Source organism: Pseudorasbora parva, chromosome 8 (assembly GCF_024679245.1).
Source record: "Pseudorasbora parva isolate DD20220531a chromosome 8, ASM2467924v1, whole genome shotgun sequence".
Lineage (NCBI taxonomy): Eukaryota > Metazoa > Chordata > Actinopteri > Cypriniformes > Gobionidae > Pseudorasbora > Pseudorasbora parva.
The window spans coordinates 4,212,761-4,235,299 of NC_090179.1; the positions used below are offsets into that span (position 1 = coordinate 4,212,761).

Genomic DNA, 22,539 nt, shown 5'->3' on the forward strand with positions numbered 1-22,539 from the left:
TTTATTTCGTTTTAGTTGTTCTTTTTGGTTTTGTGCAATAGATGAATAACAATTTATTTGTTTCTAGATGTTTTATTTTTAGATATTTCTATTTTGCGGGAGTCCCGCAAATAGTTTTATTCACCCGCAATCCGCACACACGCGAGTAGCACACACACCTTACAAGTGTGAAGTACAAAGCCTATAATAATAAATAATGGTTCAGCATCCAAATACATCGCGAACGCTTACACTTTTTTGAAAGGTCCGTTGTTATTTGTGGACACCAGACTTTGTAGATAGCAGCTACCTGGAAAAGCAGGGAATCATGTGAATTTCTTATTCCTGCTTTTAACATTTATTTCACACTGGTTTTAGTTTTCTTTTTTATAAATCATTACTATGAATTTTATAATTAAATGAAAAGATATATGGATTTTTGTATACATTTTTATTAATTTACATTAGTAAGCTACAGGACATCGTCTTTCAAAACATGACCCGTGCGAAATAGAGAAAATAATTAATCCATCATTGTACCCAGCACTTCTGAAAATGCACTTCTGAATGCGTCTCTGTCCCCAGCACATTTCAAACCAAACTGACGCCCATGTATCAAGTCACTGTTTAACCTAATAAAAATGACTGACTGATATACTGTTATAGCTTATATGGAAGCTATATTTTCCTCTTTTTATCTCACAATTTGACTTTTTTTTTCTCACAATAGCGAGTTATAAAGTCACATTTCTGACTTTATGTCACGCAATTGCGAGTTTATATATCATAATTGTGAACTTATAACAACTGGATTTGCTAAAAGAAACTCATATTTTTGCTTAAAACGACAGGCTTAAAAGATTGCCAAATGTGAAAATAGCATGGGATGAAGAGAGAACATGAGAAGAATATTCAATTCGTTGCAAATAAAATTATTTAACAGAAAAGAAAAGGTATAGGGCCTTTATTATCTCTCCGGAGTAGTTGGCGGGGTTTGCTCTTGAAAATGTCAATGATTTCATCGAAGTCAACATAAGGCGAGACGTAGGCTAAGCATGGTGCTTCTATTTGGTGTTTTAATTCAGTTGACACTGGTAAAGACGCGTCCAACTGTACATGAAGTGATTGGCAATGTTATCAGAGTTATCAGGCAGTATTGTCCTGCTGCCCTCCTTTAGCTCTTGTTGGAAAGCGATGACTTCGATAAGCCTACTGTTCGCGCACGTTTAAGGTACTTAAACAACGACTGCTGCAACATCCTTTACTGGAAATTATTTTCACGTTCACAAACATCCGATCTCGAACCTCACTGTCTGCTGAACTTGCGCAGAAACATCAAAATAGACTCAAAACAACTTTTTAAAAATGGTTAAAAACAAAACATTTAGACTAGCCTATTACCACAAATTATGAGCTTATTTGCCATTCTCAACCATTTTTTGACTAAATTAAAATATATTAAAAGTTTGTATTTTTTTTAAAGAAAAGTTTTGGGTGGGCCTGTTGAAATGTGGGTGGGCCTAGGCCCGTCAGGCCCACCCATAACGCCGTGCCTGGTTAACACTGCTAAGAGAAAAGCAATTCTGCAGAAAAAACCGAGGGTAGATACGACGCAATTGACAAGCGACTCCCTCAAACGCTATGCTGAAACGTCCCGTTCCTTAGTTAAAATAGCAATTTTCTCGCAATTCAAACATTTGGTATATTGTAGGTACTCAACTGAACAAAATATATAACACTGGCCTAGTGGTTTTTGGATATTTTACTGCAAAAATACTACACAGTGCACCTTTAAAAAAATAATAATTTTAGTTACTGGACCAATTCACCTGAATGTGTTAGATAAAGTGACATTTTACCTTCTAAATGTGTTTGTATGGGATGTGCGTTTAAGTGTGCTCAACTATGTTTGTGTGTGCATGTAAGTGAGGTATGTGTACACACAAACATTGTTGCACACACATGGGCTCACTGAAAAGGGAAAGAGTGAAAGAGCCATTTGGCATCAAAGACCATCCATCACATATATTGAATTCTGATTAGAAAGGTTTCCAAGGTCAATTCTCCTCCAACAGAGTGGTTGGACAAGTTGTGGAAGTGTGTATGGAGGTCACCACTGTAGAAAAATCGAGAGACTGCCACCTGTTTGGCAGCATTCAGTGCCGTAGGGACATACACCCACACCGTTGTAATTTTCAAAGCAAAGAGGCTGTGTCCCGAGTGGCTTTCTGGATACCCAAACATTGTCTGTAAGGCTATCTGAGAATGGATGGATAAATTATGACCTTTTTTTGGAGTGGGGTCAGATGTTCCTCCTAGCACTCCCAAAGGAGGACCCCCAGCCCCAACGTCTACGTTTAGATTGGCACAGCAGTCATGTTTATAATCTACAAATCTACATCATGTGCTACCCTCCGCACACCACCCATGCTCTGCAGCCTGCAGACAAAGCATTCTTTAAGAGTCTGAAACGTCACTGGGTTGAAGAGGAGAGGAAGTGGACCAGACTAATGGCAGGCCAGAGGCTCCCAAAAGCAGAGTTCTTTTCTGTTTGCCACCGAACTTTGGAAAAGGCAGCCGGTATTGACAATGCCTATGCAGGTCTCAGACGGACAGGACTATTACCTCTAAATAAAAAGATACCAACAGAGAGTATGTTTGGCCCGAGCAAAACTACAGAATGTGCCCTTCCACCCACTTCTACTGACCCACCCACCAGACCCCAGTCACTTCCTGGAACACCTGTAGTTCAGAGCCAGTGCTAGTGCCAGTTCATAGTTGGTTCGACTGAAGAGCCTTCTAAGAACTGCTTAGACAGGTAAAGACTCCACATGCTTAGAGCCACAACAGAGCCAGGAATTACGTCACTGTATACGTCTCCTCTTTCTCAGCAACGCTAGCGAGGCAGCGGGAAACACAAACACACACACACACACACACACACACACACACACACACACGCGATTCAAAAGCATGAGTCGTTTGCTCTCACTGTTACTTTGATGTCATACGGTGACCGGGCTGCATGCACGATGCATCTCGAACAAGCCTTCCATCAACAATGGCGAACATTGCGTTACTATTGATTCACATGGCTTTACGACATTGTAAATAATTGGCATCAAAACAGCGAAAGCACAGTGAATCCAACGCATTCATGCAGTTAGCAGTAATTTGTATGGACGGAGATTACAAACGAGCAGCAGCTTTTAGCTGCTATTTAAAAATGGTAGATCTCAAGTTTGTGTTCATCTTGTTTACCAAGCGCCCCATGCACTTGACGTAATCGGTTCTTACTTCTAGCACAACAATGTTTTAGTGATACTTAAGAACCACTTTTCCTGGCTCGGAGCTGGTGCTTTGTGTGTGGAAACACAAAGAACAAATTTGAAACTAGGCTCTGGCTCTGAACTAGCACCAGCACTGCCTCAGTGGAAAAGGGGTATTCTATACAGGGGGTGGGTGATGAAGAACCTTCCATCTTTACAGTGAATGAATAAGCATAATATTTAACACCCACAATTGCATAAAGTCCCGTAGCTTATCAGACAAACATTAACATTTCATTTATTGTTAAAGCTACACTGTGTAACTTTTTTAGTTTATTCTAAGCTAAAATCACTTAGTTCTTTCAAAAATATGTGTTCATTAATGTATATTTACTTCTTTCAAGTAATAATGCATTCTCGTAATTTTATAATATGCCATTAAAAACACATACGGGTGAGGGGTTCGGATGGCGGTCGCCATGTTGCTCCTCCATCTTGAAAGTACATTTGCCAAAGAGGGACATACCCGTAAATTCAAGCTTCGCTTTTCGCGTTTTTACACTCGATGGCACTGTGTCGAATGTGAAGAGGAGGATTGCTTGAGGCTGCTATATGATGATGGAGGATCACTCTTAAGCCCCTTTCACACTGCACGTCGGACCCGGAACATTGCCGGGTCGCCTTCTGTGTAAAAGCAACCACGTCCCGGAATTGATTACCGAATTCGACCCGGGTCGGGGACCTAGTAACATTGCGGGATATGTATCAGAGTCGCCAAGGAAGCGGAAAAGAGAATCAAGACGGCAACGCGACAGGCAAATCAACAAGACAAAAGTAAATATTGGAGTGGCCTTTCCAAGATGGAAAGAGCTCATGAGGAGCAACGATTTTAAAAAGAACGCCGACGTTGCCTGCTTTCTTCTTGACAGGTAATATTAATTCAGCCTATTTGTGTATATTGGAAGTTTTATTGTTGCTTGGCTAATTATATCATGGTGTGCTGAGCATAACACTAGAACGACGTCTAGGATAGTTTTCCTCGCGTCAATGATGAAAAAGTATTGTTTACCTTATAACATAAATCCGTGTTCTATGACGGATAACATGAGATTAATATTTTAATTGCATTATAATTAGTTTGCCTTACGCTAGTGGTGTTGTACAATATACAGAATAATGATAGCACTGATAAAAGTTACTTTACTAAGAGCTTGCATTCGTCTGGGAACCTGATAGCTGATGTTAGCAATGAACTGGTTATTATTCAGTTCTATTATTCATTTTACATAGATTAACTTGATCATAGATCATTTGGTAAATTAAATAACTGCAAATTATAAGTTTTCAAAAATTACCTCATCACTTGAGTTGACGCAACACTCACCGAAGAGGTCGAACTGAAAGCAATGACTAAATCGGCCACCGTAGGAGTTGAAACGAAATCGAAATTGAGAGGAGCAGAAACTATTATTCACTGGATGGCCATATACCTTTTCACCACTAGATGGGAGAAAATATCACACAGTGTAGCTTTAAGTATTTATCTTTAATATCTTCTTTTCTCTCAGTCTGTTGTGAGATCAGTCACTTTTTAGTGGCTTGATTTTATAACCAAAATGAGAGAGTCCAATGAGAAAAAGTCAGGAACACACTGACTACAGAAATACAAAGACAAAGCAACAGAAGGGAAAGCAATCAAGGGGAAAGCAAGGAGCAACCACAGCCACAGATAAGAGAAAGTTTTCTGCTAGGTTTGCCATACCCTCTATGGCGACCCCAGTGACCCAAGGCTACTGAGGACTGGGTGTGCTGTGAGCATCGTGGTGCCTGGTTTCATGAGCACTGTAGTGAAGAGAATGGCATTTTTGATGATGACTGCTGTATCTGTCAAGACTGTTTTTGAAAAATCTTCAGATAACTAACACTCACACTAGTTGTTTAGGTTGTTGTTACATTTTTCAGACTGATCTCATGAATTGGCGTATGTATGACACGAAACGCCATCTTGGCGTGCTATCAAGAAGCATAATCCCTTTTTAGGGTGTTTATCAATGCTTTCATTTTATCCCCCTTACACTACCCCTACCCCTAAACCTACTAAAACCTACTCAACACACACACACACACACACACACACTGCCCCTAAACCAATAAAATAATTTAAATAATATAAATTTACAAATATCCATTGTAAATGGATTTATAATTATAAATGTATAAATCCATTTACCGTGTGGACACACACACATATATTCAGACACATTTTGAACGTGTAACTCAAACTCTTCCCTAAACCTACCCATTTGTGTATGGGGCGCGATCATCATTTCAACGACTAAAACATTAAGATCAACTCTGCTCTTCACATGGAGATATCGTCTGACTTCAGAAGACTTGGAATGCAACATGAGTTAATACTTTTATACTGCTTTTTGGTCAGTTTTTAATTAGGCTATAAATATGAATTCTTTGCGATCAGTGTGGCGGAATCACGTGACTTAGACATACACACAGAGATGATGGTTTGTTTGGGCATAGACATACAAGTGGAATCACACGGCATAGACATACACGCGGATAATTTGTACTCCAAATGCGTACAAATAACACCACTTTGCTTTAGAAATTGGTGTGTATGTTGACGCAAAGTCATAATGTCATGTTGCACTTTTCATGAAATGTGTTTTATTTATGAAATGTAAAGATTAAAGTAATTTAAATGTAATGTTACACTGTGACATTATAAAAGTAAAAATTAATTAAATGTTTTAAAATATCTGTTTGACTGGCCCATTTTTGCTGATCAAGTCGGCCTATTTTACCTAAACACTGCTCATCTCAAAAAATGTGGGACATCTAATGTTTCAAAACCTGTAGGGCCCGAACAATTATATTTTATACCATCAATTCAACACACAAATATAAATAAAAACAAACCTTATTAATCATAAGAACACAGTTAAATGTCATACATAGGGTTTTTGTTAGTATCCCAAGCGATTAACCAAAAAGTGGGCCAATTTGCCTGAAATGTGTACATTATCCAAAGGGTTTAGGAAAGGCAACCATTTGAGTTTAAACATGTCATTTTCCTGTTTTTGGCTCAAAAAGGGGGTGCACATGCATGTAGTGCGTCTGGGTCATTTTTGCATTTGGGTTAATCTAAATTATTTTCTATTTGAGCACGGGTATGTTTGTTAGATGAGGGTCTTTTATTTGTAGGGACTTTTATTTTGATGGGTGGTGAGAATATTTGAGTAAAGAAAATGGCCGCCTCTCACTTTCAAAAAAGAACAAAGGAACATAGGAAGCTGTTGGAACGTGTAAGCACACAGCTCTTTACAATTGCAATTTGAATCATTGTTGAAATTTTTTTGGACATTTAGTTGATATTAAATGATGCCTTCAACCACCCTTTAAATACCACCCTTCTTCAATCATTTAACAATCGTTTGTTGGACTACTGGAGTCCATGCTTTGTTTGCTATTACCAACCTGCTTACCCTTCTGCTGCCTGTCTTGCTCTACTCACCTGCCCTGTACATCCATCGGCTGGAACCTGTCTCATCCACAACAAAAAGGTACAATTTAGATTTCTATGAGTCGAATAGCTTGTCAAAGAAGCTAAGCATATGTCCCAACTAAGAGTGGTCTGCCATTGCATAAGTAAAGAACTTTGCAGCCGTTTACACTGCTTCACAATCAAATTGTTTGGAACTCATGGAAGCATTTGTTTAACTTCTAATATAGATGTTGATGTTTTAAAACTTTGGAGTTGACGAAGTTTGGATTTTTTGAGAATTTACCTATTTCAAGTTCACTATTGGAGTGCATTATCGTTTGCTACTGGATTTGCTATTGGAGCGGACCATGATTTTGTTTTTCATGAATATACAGCCTAAACAAAGCCATGAGAATCAACTGAGTTGAAGATAACTGCTGTTTATTTTTATTTTTTTAGAAAATAAGTTTTTTTTGTTTGTTCTCAAATAGCTGATGGCAAACTTAAAGAGCTTTGCGCAACACGCAGAGGAAAACTTTGCGTGTGTACAAGGAATTAAAGGAATTAATAAAAGGTGGAGATTTTGAAGCCGTTGATACAGGCATTGAACAGCTCCATTTGGCACTGGACGAGTTTAAAGATGTGGATCAATCTGTGCAATTGTTGTATGAGGAAGAGGAATGGAAAAGTGACAATGATGATTGGTATCAACCAAAGATGCAAGCTTTTGAAACATTGTTGAATGATGTGGAAGAGTGCTCAAAGCTATGAATCCCAAACTGAGGTGTCTCCCTATGACAGTATATCCATTGTGGCAGCACATTCCAGTTGACAGATTGACCCCTGACCTTCCGCCCTTCACGCATGTAGGAGTTGATTATTTTGGGCCATTAGAGGTGAAATGAGGCCGCAGCATTGTAAAACGATATGGCATGATTATCACATGTCTTGCCAGCCGTGCAATACACTTGGAGGTTGCACATTCCCTTGATACTGACTCTTGCATTCATGCATTCAGACTTTTCATTGCCAGAAGAGGTCCAGTGTCTGAGTTGCGGTCAGACAATGGAACACATTTTGTTGTCACAGAAAAGGAACTAAAAAAGTCTTTGAAATCTTGGAACATGCAACAAATTGAGAAAAACCTGCTCCAAAAGGGAGTGAAATGGACATTTAACCCTCCCCATGGCGCCCATTATGGAGGGATATGGGAGAGGTTGATTCGCATGATCAAAACGACGTTACGGTCAGTCTCCAGCCAGCAGTATCTGGATGATGAAGGCCTTCAGACTGTGATGTATGAGGTTGAGGCCATTCTCAATACCTGCCCTGCTCTATTCACCTGCCCTGTACATCCATCGGCTGGAACCTGTCTCATCCACAACAAAAAGGTACAATTTAGATTTCCATGAGTCGAATAGCTTGTCAAAGAAGCTAAGCATACGTCCCAACTAAGAGTGGTCTGCCACTGGAGCGTCACTGAAACCATAAATATATGCCAGTGCCCGGTTGCATAAAACACCTTAAGTTTTTCCCTTAAGTATGATTCTTAAGGCTGATTTCCCCTTATCTAAGGGAATGATTTAAGGGTGTTGCATATAATCCCTTAAACGGTTCTCTTAGGTAAGGGAAACCGTTAAGTGTTTCACGACTGCGACCCAGGTTTTACCGTTATAAAATTCTATTGTTGCTATAGACACGGTACGCTGGCGGGTTAGAGAGTGAAGCTGAGATTCAACAAGAGGAATATTACACGGAGTGAGAGAACATTATTGTCTTAAATCAAATAAAAATGATCACTGCTGAGGATAAACGATTTGACGATCAAGACAAAATAAAATATGCTTGGTAACGTTATTTGTTTCACACGTTAGACCTTCTCAGCAAAAATCAGCTTCAACACCGGTAGAGCGCCAGCAGCACGCCAAACCATGCAGCAAAGTGAGGTTTTATTATTTATTTCGTTAACAATTATTTTAGTCTATTGTTAATTTTACTTAGAACAGCCTCAATATTATTTTTTAGATTGTTTTAATTATTCCTTCAAAACACTGCAATTAGAGATCGAAAAACTTAAAAAGGAGAAGGAAATTTAAGACCTCTACAACTTCATTCTTAATAAAAAACGAATGAAGCTACAAAGTGAAGGAAAAATAACAATCATATCAATTGACGAATAATTTTTTACAGGTTTTGTATTTATTTGATTTATTTATTTATATTTTATTTATTTATATTTATGAGTATTGTCCATAGGCTACTAGCTATACTAATTAAAGAATGCATTTACGATGGCATCTCTGACAACAAATCCAGCCCGTTGAAAATCTTGTTGATATTCTTGTTGATATTCTCCTCTTCTGCTTCTGCTTCTTGAGCCTCTTCTTCGACATCATCTCCCTCTTCACAATACATCTTTGACATGTTAAAAAGAACAGCGCTGGCGAAAATAATTCTGCAGGCCCTTGGAGGCTCAACGCGCAGCTCGCTGTGGAGACAGTGAAATCTGCGTTTGAGCTGTCCGATCGTCCTCTCAATTATAGACCGTGTGTGTGTCAACGCATTGTTGTATCTTTCCTAGGATCAAACGATGACCATAATTATCAACAAGTCAAAATACATTTAATACATTGAAAAAATATGATCAAAAAGTTGACAATAGCCTATATGTTTTTATTTATTTTTCAACTTTTTAAAGTTAATAGGCTATAGCCTAAATATAAAAAAAAATCTCAAGTCAGTTAAACGTAATTTAAGTTGAAATGATTTGTAAATCTAAGTTGTCTGTAACATTATTAAATACATGCCTGTGCAGCGTTACAGGGATTCATGAAGGGCGTCATGAGCCACGGTCGGCAGGGGTAACCACTGTCCCCTAGCAGAAGACCACCGTGCATCCCAGCCTCAAAATCTCTTCCGATCTTGCTCTCTGTCAAAATCCTAGAGTCATGTGTACTCCCTGGCCATGATGCAACATTTTTAATTCTGCACAGATGGTCACACACTAGCTGCACATTAACAGAATGGTAATTTTTTTCTGTTAACATACTGATCTTCATGCGTGCGGGGAGCCTGAATTTTGACATGTGCCATCAATTACACCACTTATTCGAGGAAACCCCGCTTTCCGAAAAAAAGAGGTTTGAATGGCATCCAGTTCAACAAGCGATGGAAATGTCACAGTTTGGCTTAAATGACGGCAGAGAGCCCCTGCAACCCGGTGAATAACTACTAACTGACGATTTATGAACATGGAAAACATCTCCCACAGACTGGAAACTCCCAGTTGCAAAGAACCGAAGTGCTATAAGCAACTGTAACACAGAGGGTAGTGAGTGGTTACGCTGGGTAACATGATCAAGATCGCCTTCCAGTTTGTTAGCGATCTCATATATCCCGCGGCGATCAAATCTATATTCGCGAAGCAGTTTTTCATTGCTAAGATGGTCCAGAGGATTCTCCCTATCGCGAAAAATTCGCTTTGGCACATTTACATCTTCAGGATCAATTAACTCAGCTATTTTTTTCTCATTAATGTTCGTCAACTCTTAAGGTAAACTTTTCCTAACCTTAAACTATACTTAGGAAAATGACAGTTAAGGGGCTTAATGCAACACTTAACGGTTTTTAAGGGATTACTTAAGTGAAAAATAGACATTTGAGGATAATTCTAAGGGGTTATGACGTTTCAGTTTAAGAAACCCTTAAGTGACACTTAAGGGTTATGTTATGCAACACCCTTAAGTTTAAAGGAAACCTAAGGGCGATCTTAAGGGAAATTTTCACTTAAGGTGTTTTATGCAACCGGGCACAGATCCTCATGTTATCCCATTCAAATTATTTGAAGAGGCATTCTGCACATCGTAGGCATGACTGGGGACGTGGCAGCCTGAAGCAAAATCTCGTTCCCGTTTCAGGGGAAATTTGACTTTTGAGTGGAACTCGTCACCATGTCATGGCTTGACACTACACCTGCTCCACAAGGCTGTGTATCTGCAAAGACAGGTGTTGAGGTAGCGATAGTCAATAAATCAATTCATGACGGTAAAACACCTAAAACACATCATCCGTTGCAGTTTTCATCCATTTTATTTATTGTTTTTGGTATATATTCAAGTGAATTTTTTTTTTAACAGACTGACAGTCTATTGCTTTTATTGTTTTTGTTTGTTTTGTTCATTTATTGTGGATATTTAAAATGGAAAACATTTTAAGTGATAAATATTCTTTAGAAATAAAGGTTTATTGATCTTTGAAATGTTGTACCTGCGTTATCCTGTAAGGCCGCCCAAATCGTCCCAATGGAGGCTAACGATCGGCGGGTGAAGGTCGCTGCGCGTTCGTCTTTTCAGCGGGGAAAAGGGGATTTTATTCCAATTCCTCGTTATCTGACTCCATTTAATTATAATTTAGAATTTAGGTTAGAATGCCAATTGGTTATTTGGTCATTCATTTTTAATAGTTTACGTACACATTTAATTATTCCGTTTAACCCTTTGTTGAAATTATACCCAACCTGAATAATTCCAGAGCAAGTCAGAATCTATCAAAGTGTAACAATTTATTTTACAGTCAGGTAAATGTATAAAGCCAATTACATAGTCAATTCAAAGGTAATCCATATATAACATCAAATAGTCTGAAGTAAAGAATGAAATGTATACCTGACTTCTGAAAACTACATAATGCTGGCTATCTCGAGACATCCAGCATTACGGGCTGACCGGTTTAAAGTGTCAAGCCTTGAGCTCTTTGCAACATTTCCTTAAATACCCAGAACCAGATACATGCCCATCACAATAGGAATTTGCATTGATCAAGTTCTATAGACTTGATTAGAAGAGAGGCCAAATGGCTGAAAGCCACACCCACCATACACCAAGGAAAGATATCTTTAAACCCTTAAAACATTCATGATGTTCTAGTTTACTTCTGTGGAGTTGAGATATTTGTACCAGTCGCACTGAGACATTTCAAACGATATCAAACACATATAATACTGTATCGTGTGGATTGACATTGTAATATAGAGATTCTGGATGCATTTTCAGTGATCTCAGCATGAGAGAGGGAATGAATTGGGGGAGAGGGAGTCAATAGGGAAAGATGTAGATTAGCTGATAGTGAGGTGAGACTTGCGTCTCCAGTGGTGTGTGAGGGACAGTTCAGATGTTAATTTCCTTATTTTCTCAGAGAGTCTTTGTTCTTCATTCAGACATTTCGGCATATACTAGTTTTTTCAGTCTTACAATCCCATTATCATTATTTTAGATGAAAATGATCTCAGAACAACAATATTATCGTTTATCGCAATAATCATTCAGCAATTTTTTTTCTTGTGACTGGTCTAGTTGAGCGCAAACTTAGACTGGATCCTGAATCCAAAAAAGTGGAGCCCCTTAAGGCAAAGTCATTCTGCACACCTCTTAGGAGACATATCACATCAGTGATCCAATGCGAGATACGCTACTTGGGGAATGTGTTTCCTCTATTGCGGCCACCAAAGCAGGCCAGAAGCCTAGAGGACTTACACCAATGGCCTGAGCGGTAGACAGAGATTCTCAAAACCCAGACTAGACATAACGGGTGCAGACACTCTTGATTTTGCATCTCATGAGGCAGAGGTAAGAAAGCCTGCAAGACCATTGGCTGAACAGCCATGTAAGGAACTTTTTGGAACATAGTCCGGGGGCTAGTTGCATAAACTTAGACACTATGTTAAGGCTGTGTCTTAAGCACTAATTTGTCCAACTAGCAATTAGTCAAAATGTAATCAGTCTTACTTTTCTAATTCAGATTGAACCGATCTACCATTTTATGTAACAAGAAAAAAAATTAGATGACTTACTTTTAAGACTAGTCTAAGTGGTTTATGCAACTAGCCCCAGTTCACAAAGTCTAAGCAGCTAGAGACTACTAACTGGGCCTGCAAGTCTCCTACTCTCTTGAGCTAAGTCAGTGCTAGTAATACCCTTTTCCACTAAGGCAGTGCTGGTGCTAGTTTGGAGCCAGAGCCTAGTTTCAAATTGGTTCTTTGTCTTTCCACACCCAAAGCACCAGCTCCGAAACAGGAAAATTGGTTCTTAATTAGCACCAAAACATTGCTGGGCTAGAAGTTAGAACCGCTTGTGTCAGCGGCTGGGGGCGGGGTTACCGTGACCAACATGACAAACACAAACTTAAGTTTTGCCATTTTTTTAAATAGCAGCTCATCAAGCTAACAGCTGCTCGATTGTAATCTCTGCCTATACAAATCATAGTTCAGACGATGGAATCCTCTGCTTTTGAGACAGAACTGAAATTTCATGGGCAGGTAGGTAGGCCTAGTAGAATGATGATAGCCGCCATTAGACCTAACAGACTCTGAACTTGTAAAGGTGATGATGCATAGGGTAACTATTTTGAGCAGTGTTGCTGAGTGATCTTCCGAGTCAGATACAGACAGTATGAGGTTCTGGTCTTAAGAAATCACAGAGCAAGCTTTAGATTTTAGAATGCGTCCTCAAAATCAGTAGAGGGGGCGAGAAAAAGGGCCCCATGATCGAAGTCTCTCTGAAAGAAGAGACGAGCGGAATCTGAACGTATGGATGTTACATTTTTTTAAATGAGCACAGTCAGCCCCCTCAATGACTGAACACATTCCATGTGAGTCATCCCTCGTTAAAAAGCATAGGCATGGCATCACACAACTCCTAAATCTTTTTTCCTGACAGGTTGTTTCTAATTTCTTATGCTGTTTTCAGTGATGTACTGCGTTGCATCACTACATCATCACATTTAGCCAAATCGCTTTGAAGTGTGTAAACAAATTTGGAGTGTGTAAACCGACTCACCAAACTCATCCCATCAAGCCATAATGTAGTGCTGAGTTACACTTGAAAGGGAAAAGGTAATTAATACCTTTGTCAGCTGTGTTTAGGTAATAAAAAGGCAGGCACTAAATACCTTATTGGTACAGTATGGCATTCCTAACCTGTTAGTTAGGATGGAGGGCAAATTGTCATCTGAATTGTCAGGGATTTATGTCATGTCAGCCACAGAGCACATGATGCCTTTTTCTGTCCATCTATCAGCATGTAAACTGCCAAATGTGTTATCCCGGGTCCTATGAACCGTAGGAAAGGGATTTTCTACCAATTTTGGCACGGTCCACCTCGTTTCATGCTTCCCATGACAGCTGGTGTTGGGGAGACTCTGGTTTGGAAGCAGGAAATCCTCTTCCTCTTGGAGAAAGGACCCATTCAGAAAGTGCTTCCTCCCAGAAGGGAATCTGGCTTTTGCAGCCAGTTCTTTCTAGTGCTGAAAAAGTATGGATGTCTGCTTCCCATTTTAGACGTGCATGAACTGAACTACACTCTGCAGTAAAGTGGATTTTTAATATGCTAACATTGAAGCACAGATCAGATACCTCCCTGTATGAAGGTTACATTTCCTAAAGATGTTAGCCGTTTCTTCCAGACCTTCGGAAGTGCGATGTCATCTTCAGGACAGATACCATAATTTGGTCATTTTACACAGAAATGAAAGGGGAGTTTTTTGCAGCCCATTTGGTGGTTAGCCCAACACAATCTTCTTAGGGCTCTGGACAGTTTTCTGCCCTTGATAGCGGTGCATATTCCAGAAGTGGAAAATCTGGGAGCAGATTTCCTCTTGAGGCACAAACAGAGGTCTGGAGATTGGAGCCTGCAGACTGTCAGTCTAATCTGACAGCATTTTGGCAGTTGCCTTGCATGAGACAGCACAATGTCTTTTGTGACAGAGCTTTTATGCCTTTCTGACAGTAAAAAAAAAAAATATTCCATCAGTCTTGGCGAGAGTTTGATAAGCTGAAATTCATCAGTAACACTTTATAATAACATTCAGTTGTCAAGTTATTAATGAGGAACTATTCATTTACAAAACCTGACTATACATTTAGAAATCATTAATAAGTGATATGCTAACATTTTATGAATGTTTTGTCAATTTAGTCATTAAGTCATTCATACATTTTTTTGTTAATACGTTCATAAATGAGTTACAAGTGTCATGCTATACTGTGATTCATATTTTACACTTTACAGAGATATTAACATAGAGTAGGACAGACATTTCCTAAACTTTCTTTTGGAATAAACTCTGTCGGAGCTTGCATGTCAGCAACAAACACAGAACAAGCTTAGTGGCCTCAGATGCCAGTGGGGGAATCTCAGACACAATTACAGACGGGGTGCAACTTTTTTGTCCTTTCTATTCATTTATTAAAATAGATTAAAACTAGGGCTGTCAAGCGATTTAAAATAAAGTAATTAATCACACATTTTTCTATAATTAATTGCAATGGGTAGAAAAATATATTATAAGTGTGTGTAGTGTATGTGTGTGTCATAGTCAGCACATTCACAGACAGCGCATTCTCTTCGTTCTTTCTGAGCTTCTTGTGTGTGTTATCGTAAAATCATAAAAATAACTAACCGAAAGTCTAATCCAAATCAATCTTCTGAAGAGACACGAACGATGGTTTATGATGAACAGATTTACATCGACGCACATATTGTAGTTAACATGGACATTCAAATGATTGTGACACGTGGAAACAACATGAGAGTGAGTAAACACAGAATTAAAATTTCTTGAATGAGCTAAACATTCATAGTTTGAGAGCGGCCATTTTGATGAGCTTTCCTGCGATTAGAGCTGTGATGGATTGCATTAATCATCTGAAGCGCACGCGGTGATGGAATGGCGCTCCTCAAAGTCAAAACCAAAACAAAGTTTAAAGTTAGGGAAAATGCAAACATAATTTAAATCACCAGATCACATTAAGTTTTAGTAGTATGATTGCTAAAAGCACTTTAGATGGTTTATTCTTATATGTATAGTGCATTAATAGCAGGAGAGGCGGGACACTATGAGCACCGGGAGAGATGCTGCCTGAGTAATGTCTGAGGGGGAAAAATGAAAGTTTATGGAGTTTCAGTAACATTACAGACTATATATATAATGTATAATGATGCAATGAGGGAATATCTGTGGGTCCTAATAATAATAATACACAAATAATAATGTTATTATTTTAATAATAAAAAACTAAAAAAACTCTTTTGTTGGCTTAAAATATCGGGATACATATATCGTAATTTCAGTATCGTGATATATATATATCGAATCGTCACACAAGTGTATAATTGCACCCCTATTTAATTGCATTAAATATTTTTAACGTGTTAAACTGGAAATATTCATTACAAATGCGTCAACTCGCTCATTTTGACAGCACTAATTAAAACGGCAATATATATATATATATAGTTTGTGCTGACTATGGACAGCCATGCAATCCATAATATCACTTCCACTCGTGATATTGCTTCGGATCATCAATATTTGAAGAATTGAGAGAAATAGAATGAAGAGGAAAAATACCAACATAATTCCTCTGTGCAGGTATCGTCTGGCCCCAGCTTATCATTTTCCGGTCCAATTTGAGGATGTGTACCGTGTGATGAAGCACTTCCTTCGTGTTGAGGTCCTGAAGGTTTACCATATCAATCCAGAAAGGATTGCTGTGTCTGGAGACAGTGCAGGAGGCAACCTCGCAGCTGCAGTGACTCAGCAGGTAAAATCTACAAAAAAAGTTGATTTGTTACAGAGTAATATATGTATTATTTTTGATATGTTTATAATATGTGTGTATGTATACTCAGTTGCAGATGGAACCACAGCAGCATGTCCAGCTAAAGGCCCAGGCTCTAATCTACCCTGTCCTGCAAGCCTTGGATCTTAACACCCCTTCCTACCAGCAGAACCAATTCATGCCTATATTGCCTCGCACACTGATGGTCAGGTTTTGGAGCGAGTACTTCACCAGCGATAAGTCATTTTTTAGAGCCATGATGGCAAACAGACACAATAACCATGAATCAGCTGCTTTGCTTAAATTTGTCAATTGGAGTTCATACTTACCTGATTCTTATCGCCAGACATACAATTACAGTGCTCCACCTGTGGGCACTGGAAAAAGTCCAGTGCATTCTATTGGTCACCATCATTTGCTTGCAGATCCACGAGCATCGCCATTGCTGGTGCCAGACACAGCACTGCGTTTACTGCCTAAGGCCTATGTGTTGACCTGCGAATATGATGTACTGCGGGATGATGGTTTGATGTATGTCACACGTTTGCGTAATGCTGGAGTTGATGTCACACATGAACATTACCCCGGCGGATTTCATGGTGCCCTAATGTTTATTATGTGGCCAACAGACTTTGATATTGGACACAGGATGATGGACAACTATGTAACATGGCTAAAGCAAAATCTATAAGATAAATGTAGAATGTAACAGTGCTTTATGCATCAGATTTGGGTAACTGGGTTATATAATATCTTTTTTTTTAATTTATTTAGTTTTTTCTGTTGTTTACAGTGCACCACTTTTTGTCTTAAAAAGGGCACACTTTTGGTTGTATTAATCCATCATGGTACAGGCATTCCTATTATGACCGTATCTGGTCTTAAGAAACACTGGACTATACTATTTTTAAAGGTCAATCATAAATGAAGTGTTGATGATATGTATTCATTGCTATCCCTTAACTATGTAAATGTTATTAATGAAGTTGTTCAACATGTTGGCATGACAATAATATTTTAGATGATCACTCTTAACATGACACTAATATTTAGGGGCCAAGCACCGAAGGTGCGGAGGCACCTATTGAAATCGTTAGTGTTCCTATTATTATTATTAGGGGCCAAGCACCGAAGGTGCGGAGGCACCTATTGAAATCGTTAGTGTTCCTATTATTAGGGGCCAAGCACCGAAGGTGCGGAGGCACCTATTGAAATTGTTAGTGTTCCTATTATTATTCTGCTTCTTCTTCTTCTTTTTCCGCCATAGGAGTCTCTGGCAGCCCATAGAACCGTATGGTAAAAAGTTGTGAAATTTGGCACACTCATAGAGGCCAGTCTGAGCTGTCACTATAGCAAATTTGGTGCCTCTAACTCAATCCCTCTAGCGCCACCACCTGTCCAAAGTTTCACTCATATTTATGCTTATAACTTTTGACCCCTAAGGGCTAGAAACAAAATTCTTTTTTCATCGGATTCCTTGGCTCAAGCCGATTCGATTTCACCCTATGATGTCATTTTCCGGTATGCAAATTTTCCCGCCATTTTGAATTTTCTGAAAAACCTACTTTTTCGAACTCCTCCTAGGCCGTTGCTCCGATTTTCACGAAAATTGAAACAGATCATCTTCAGAGCATGTTGACAAAAAGTTATGGAATTCAAGTTGATTCGTCCAATCGTTTTCAATAAACGCACAAACAAATTTTACGTGGAGGTTGCAAAAACACACTAAAGGCTATATCTCCGCAACGCTTTATCGTATTCAAACCAACCTTGGTACATGTCATCACAAGCATGACTTGAAGCAACATGCAGCGTTTCGGCGCAGCGCCACCTACCTGTCCGGAGATATGAAAAATGCCTATTTTGGCTTATAACTTCTGAACCGTTTATCCAAAAATCATAAAATTGGTCTCATTAGATTCAGGGCGTCATGCCGAGTCGACTGATATCCAATTTTACCATGTCGGCCATTTTGGATGTCGGCCATTTTGAATTATGTGCAAAAATGCTGTATTTTATGAACGCATGAACAGATTGTTATGAAACTTGGTATGGGTCATCACCACGATGCCCTGAAGTAGCCTGAGAAGTTTCGAAACAGCGCCACCTAGTGGAGAATTTTTTTTTTCAAACGCTTATAACTTTGGGTGTGGTTGACATATTTTGATGGGAGTGTGTTTTTTGGTCTCCTGAATCCTTGCCGACTCCAACGATACCAGACTTGCCAGGTTTCGGCATATGGTTTGCGCAGAGTTGTAATTTAGTGCTTAAAAAACATTTGCTGATATCTTCGAAACCGCTAGTCCGATCGAGACGAAACCAGCCTCAGAAGTTCGGAAACATAGGTCGATAGCTATACGCTAATGCCAAAATCTCAAAATATTGATAGTAAGGGGTAGTAAAATCCAATCAAAGTCAGGTGTCAGTCCTTTTTTACGTGTTTTTTCATATAAATGTCTATAACTCCAAAACAAAATGAGATATTTTCACCAAACTTGACACACATATGTATGGGCTCACTATGAGGACACATAAAAAAATTGGTGGGATTGTGCCTCTTGGTGGCGCTATAATAAAACAAAACATGAAATTCCCATTGACTTCAATGCAGTATTACGGTTTAAAATGCTAATGCTATAATTTAAGAATGCATTAGCGTATCGTTACAAAACTCGGTATGTGTCTTCCGCTCCATGTCCCGAAGATACTCAAAAAGTTTCGGGGCAGCGCCACCTTGTGGTCAAAAGTTGTAATAAAATGTACAGAAATGCGAATAACTTTTGATTAAATTAACCCATTGTAATGAAACTGGTCATAATACAGTCAATGGCTCATGCCGAGAACATGGATACCAATTGTGCCATATTTTGCAAACCTATCTGTCCTCCGTCTTGTTATTTGTTAAAAACCTACTTTTTCAAACTCATCCTAGACCGTTTGTCCGATTTTCACCAAAATTGATCCGTATCGTCTTCAGACCATGCTGACAAATAGTTATGGATTTCGGATTGATAGACAAAACAGTTTTCATATACCACTGCAACAGAGTTGAGCCATGATGCAAAAATGACTCTTGAGGCTGTATCTCTGCAATGCTTTGACATATTGACACCAAACTTTGCATGTGTCATTGTCATCTCAATCTGACTAAACCACATCAGTTTCGTAACAGTGACACCTATTGGTCGAAAGTGATAAACCATTAAACCATTATTATTGACTGTATTTAAAATTTGACTGCTATTTTGCCTAAAATCAACTTAATAGGTCCTTAATGGCTCATTGTTGCAGTTGGCTTGAGACTTCCAGCCATGCTGGCATGTCTTGTCTTCTTCTTTGCGCTTGGCCCCGATAATGGCTGCTTGCAGCTATATTTAGGGGCCAAGCACCGAAGGTGCGGAGGCACCTATTGAAATCGTTAGTGTTCCTATTATTATTCTGCTTCTTCTTCTTCTTCTTCTTCCGCCATAGGAGTCTCTGGCAGCCCATAGAACCGTATGGTAAAAAGTTGTGAAATTTGGCACACTCATAGAGGCCAGTCTGAGCTGTCACTATAGCAAATTTGGTGCCTCTAACTCAATCCCTCTAGCGCCACCACCTGTCCAAAGTTTCACTCATATTTATGCTTATAACTTTTGACCCCTAAGGGCTAGAAACAAAATTCTTTTTTCATCGGATTCCTTGGCTCAAGCCGATTCGATTTCACCCTATGATGTCATTTTCCGGTATGCAAATTTTCCCGCCATTTTGAATTTTCTGAAAAACCTACTTTTTCGAACTCCTCCTAGGCCGTTGCTCCGATTTTCACGAAAATTGAAACAGATCATCTTCAGAGCATGTTGACAAAAAGTTATGGAATTCAAGTTGATTCGTCCAATCGTTTTCAATAAACGCACAAACAAATTTTACGTGGAGGTTGCAAAAACACACTAAAGGCTATATCTCCGCAACGCTTTATCGTATTCAAACCAACCTTGGTACATGTCATCACAAGCATGACTTGAAGCAACATGCAGCGTTTCGGCGCAGCGCCACCTACCTGTCCGGAGATACGAAAAATGCCTATTTTGGCTTATAACTTCTGAACCGTTTATCCAAAAATCATAAAATTGGTCTCATTAGATTCAGGGCGTCATGCCGAGTCGACTGATATCCAATTTTACCATGTCGGCCATTTTGGATGTCGGCCATTTTGAATTATGTGCAAAAATGCTGTATTTTATGAACGCATGAACAGATTGTTATGAAACTTGGTATGGGTCATCACCACGATGCCCTGAAGTAGCCTGAGAAGTTTCGAAACAGCGCCACCTAGTGGAGAATTTTTTTTTTCAAACGCTTATAACTTTGGGTGTGGTTGACATATTTTGATGGGAGTGTGTTTTTTGGTCTCCTGAATCCTTGCCGACTCCAACGATACCAGACTTGCCAGGTTTCGGCATATGGTTTGCGCAGAGTTGTAATTTAGTGCTTAAAAAACATTTGCTGATATCTTCGAAACCGCTAGTCCGATCGAGACGAAACCAGCCTCAGAAGTTCGGAAACATAGGTCGATAGCTATACGCTAATGCCCAAATCTCAAAATATTGATAGTAAGGGGTAGTAAAATCCAATCAAAGTCAGGTGTCAGTCATTTTTTACGTGTTTTTTCATATAAATGTCTATAACTCCAAAACAAAATGAAATATTTTCACCAAACTTGACACACATATGTATGGGCTCACTACGAGGACACATAAAAAAATTGGTGGGATTGTGCCTCTTGGTGGCGCTATAATAAAACAAAACATGAAATTCCCATTGACTTCAATGCAGTATTACGGTTTAAAATGCTAATGCTATAATTTAAGAATGCACTAGTGTATCATTACAAAACTCGGTATGTGTCTTCCGCTCTATGTCCCGAAGATATTCAAAAAGTTTCGGGGCAGCGCCACCTTGTGGTCAAAAGTTGTAATAAAATGTACAAAAATGCTAATAACTTTTGATTAAATTAGCCTATTGTAATGAGACTGGTCATAATACATTCATTGGCTCATGCCGAGAAGATAGATACCAATTTTGCCATATTTTGCAAACATATCTGTGCTCCATCTTGTTATTTGTTAAAAATCTACTTTTTCAAACTCATCCTAGACCGTTTGTCCGATTTTCACCAAAATTGATCCGTATCGTCTTCAGACCATGCTGACAAATAGTTATGGATTTCGGATTGATAGACAAAACAGTTTTCATATACCACTGCAACAGAGTTGAGCCATGATGCAAAAATGACTCTTGAGGCTGTATCTCTGCAATGCTTTGACATATTGACACCAAACTTTGCATGTGTCATTGTCATCTCAATCTGACTAAACCACATCAGTTTCGTAACAGTGACACCTATTGGTCGAAAGTGATAAACCATTAAACCATTATTATTGACTGGATTTAAAATTTGACTGCTATTTTGCCTAAAATCAACTTAATAGGTCCTTAATGGCTCATTGTTGCAGTTGGCTTGAGACTTCCAGCCATGCTGGCATGTCTTGTCTTCTTCTTTGCGCTTGGCCCCGATAATGGCTGCTTGCAGCTATATTTATTATTCTTCTTCTTTTTCCGCCATAGGAGTCTCTGGCAGCCCATAGAACCGTATGGTAAAAAGTTGTGAAATTTGGCACACTCATAGAGGCCAGTCTGAGCTGTCACTATAGCAAATTTGGTGCCTCTAACTCAATCCCTCTAGCGCCACCACCTGTCCAAAGTTTCACTCATATTTATGCTTATAACTTTTGACCCCTAAGGGCTAGAAACAAAATTCTTTTTTCATCGGATTCCTTGGCTCAAGCCGATTCGATTTCACCCTATGATGTCATTTTCCGGTATGCAAATTTTCCCGCCATTTTGAATTTTCTGAAAAACCTACTTTTTCGAACTCCTCCTAGGCCGTTGCTCCGATTTTCACGAAAATTGAAACAGATCATCTTCAGAGCATGTTGACAAAAAGTTATGGAATTCAAGTTGATTCGTCCAATCGTTTTCAATAAACGCACAAACAAATTTTACGTGGAGGTTGCAAAAACACACTAAAGGCTATATCTCCGCAACGCTTTATCGTATTCAAACCAACCTTGGTACATGTCATCACAAGCATGACTTGAAGCAACATGCAGCGTTTCGGCGCAGCGCCACCT

The 22,539-nt window shown here is 39.0% G+C and overlaps 1 protein-coding gene and 1 long non-coding RNA gene across 2 annotated transcripts in view; one reads left to right on the forward strand and one right to left on the reverse strand.

Moving 5' to 3' along the window:
* The window catches only part of aadac (arylacetamide deacetylase), a 62,316-nt gene extending 44,905 nt beyond the window's left edge, over positions 1–17,411 (forward strand). The window contains exons 4-5 of the mRNA XM_067449949.1: positions 16,177–16,348; positions 16,437–17,411. Coding sequence (XP_067306050.1) covers positions 16,177–16,348; positions 16,437–17,057 — 793 coding nt within the window. The 3' untranslated portion in view covers positions 17,058–17,411. The remainder of the gene's footprint in view (positions 1–16,176; positions 16,349–16,436) is intronic.
* Positions 1–22,539, reverse strand: part of LOC137084050 (uncharacterized) — a 648,504-nt gene that overhangs the window by 123,689 nt on the left and 502,276 nt on the right. The window lies entirely within an intron of this gene.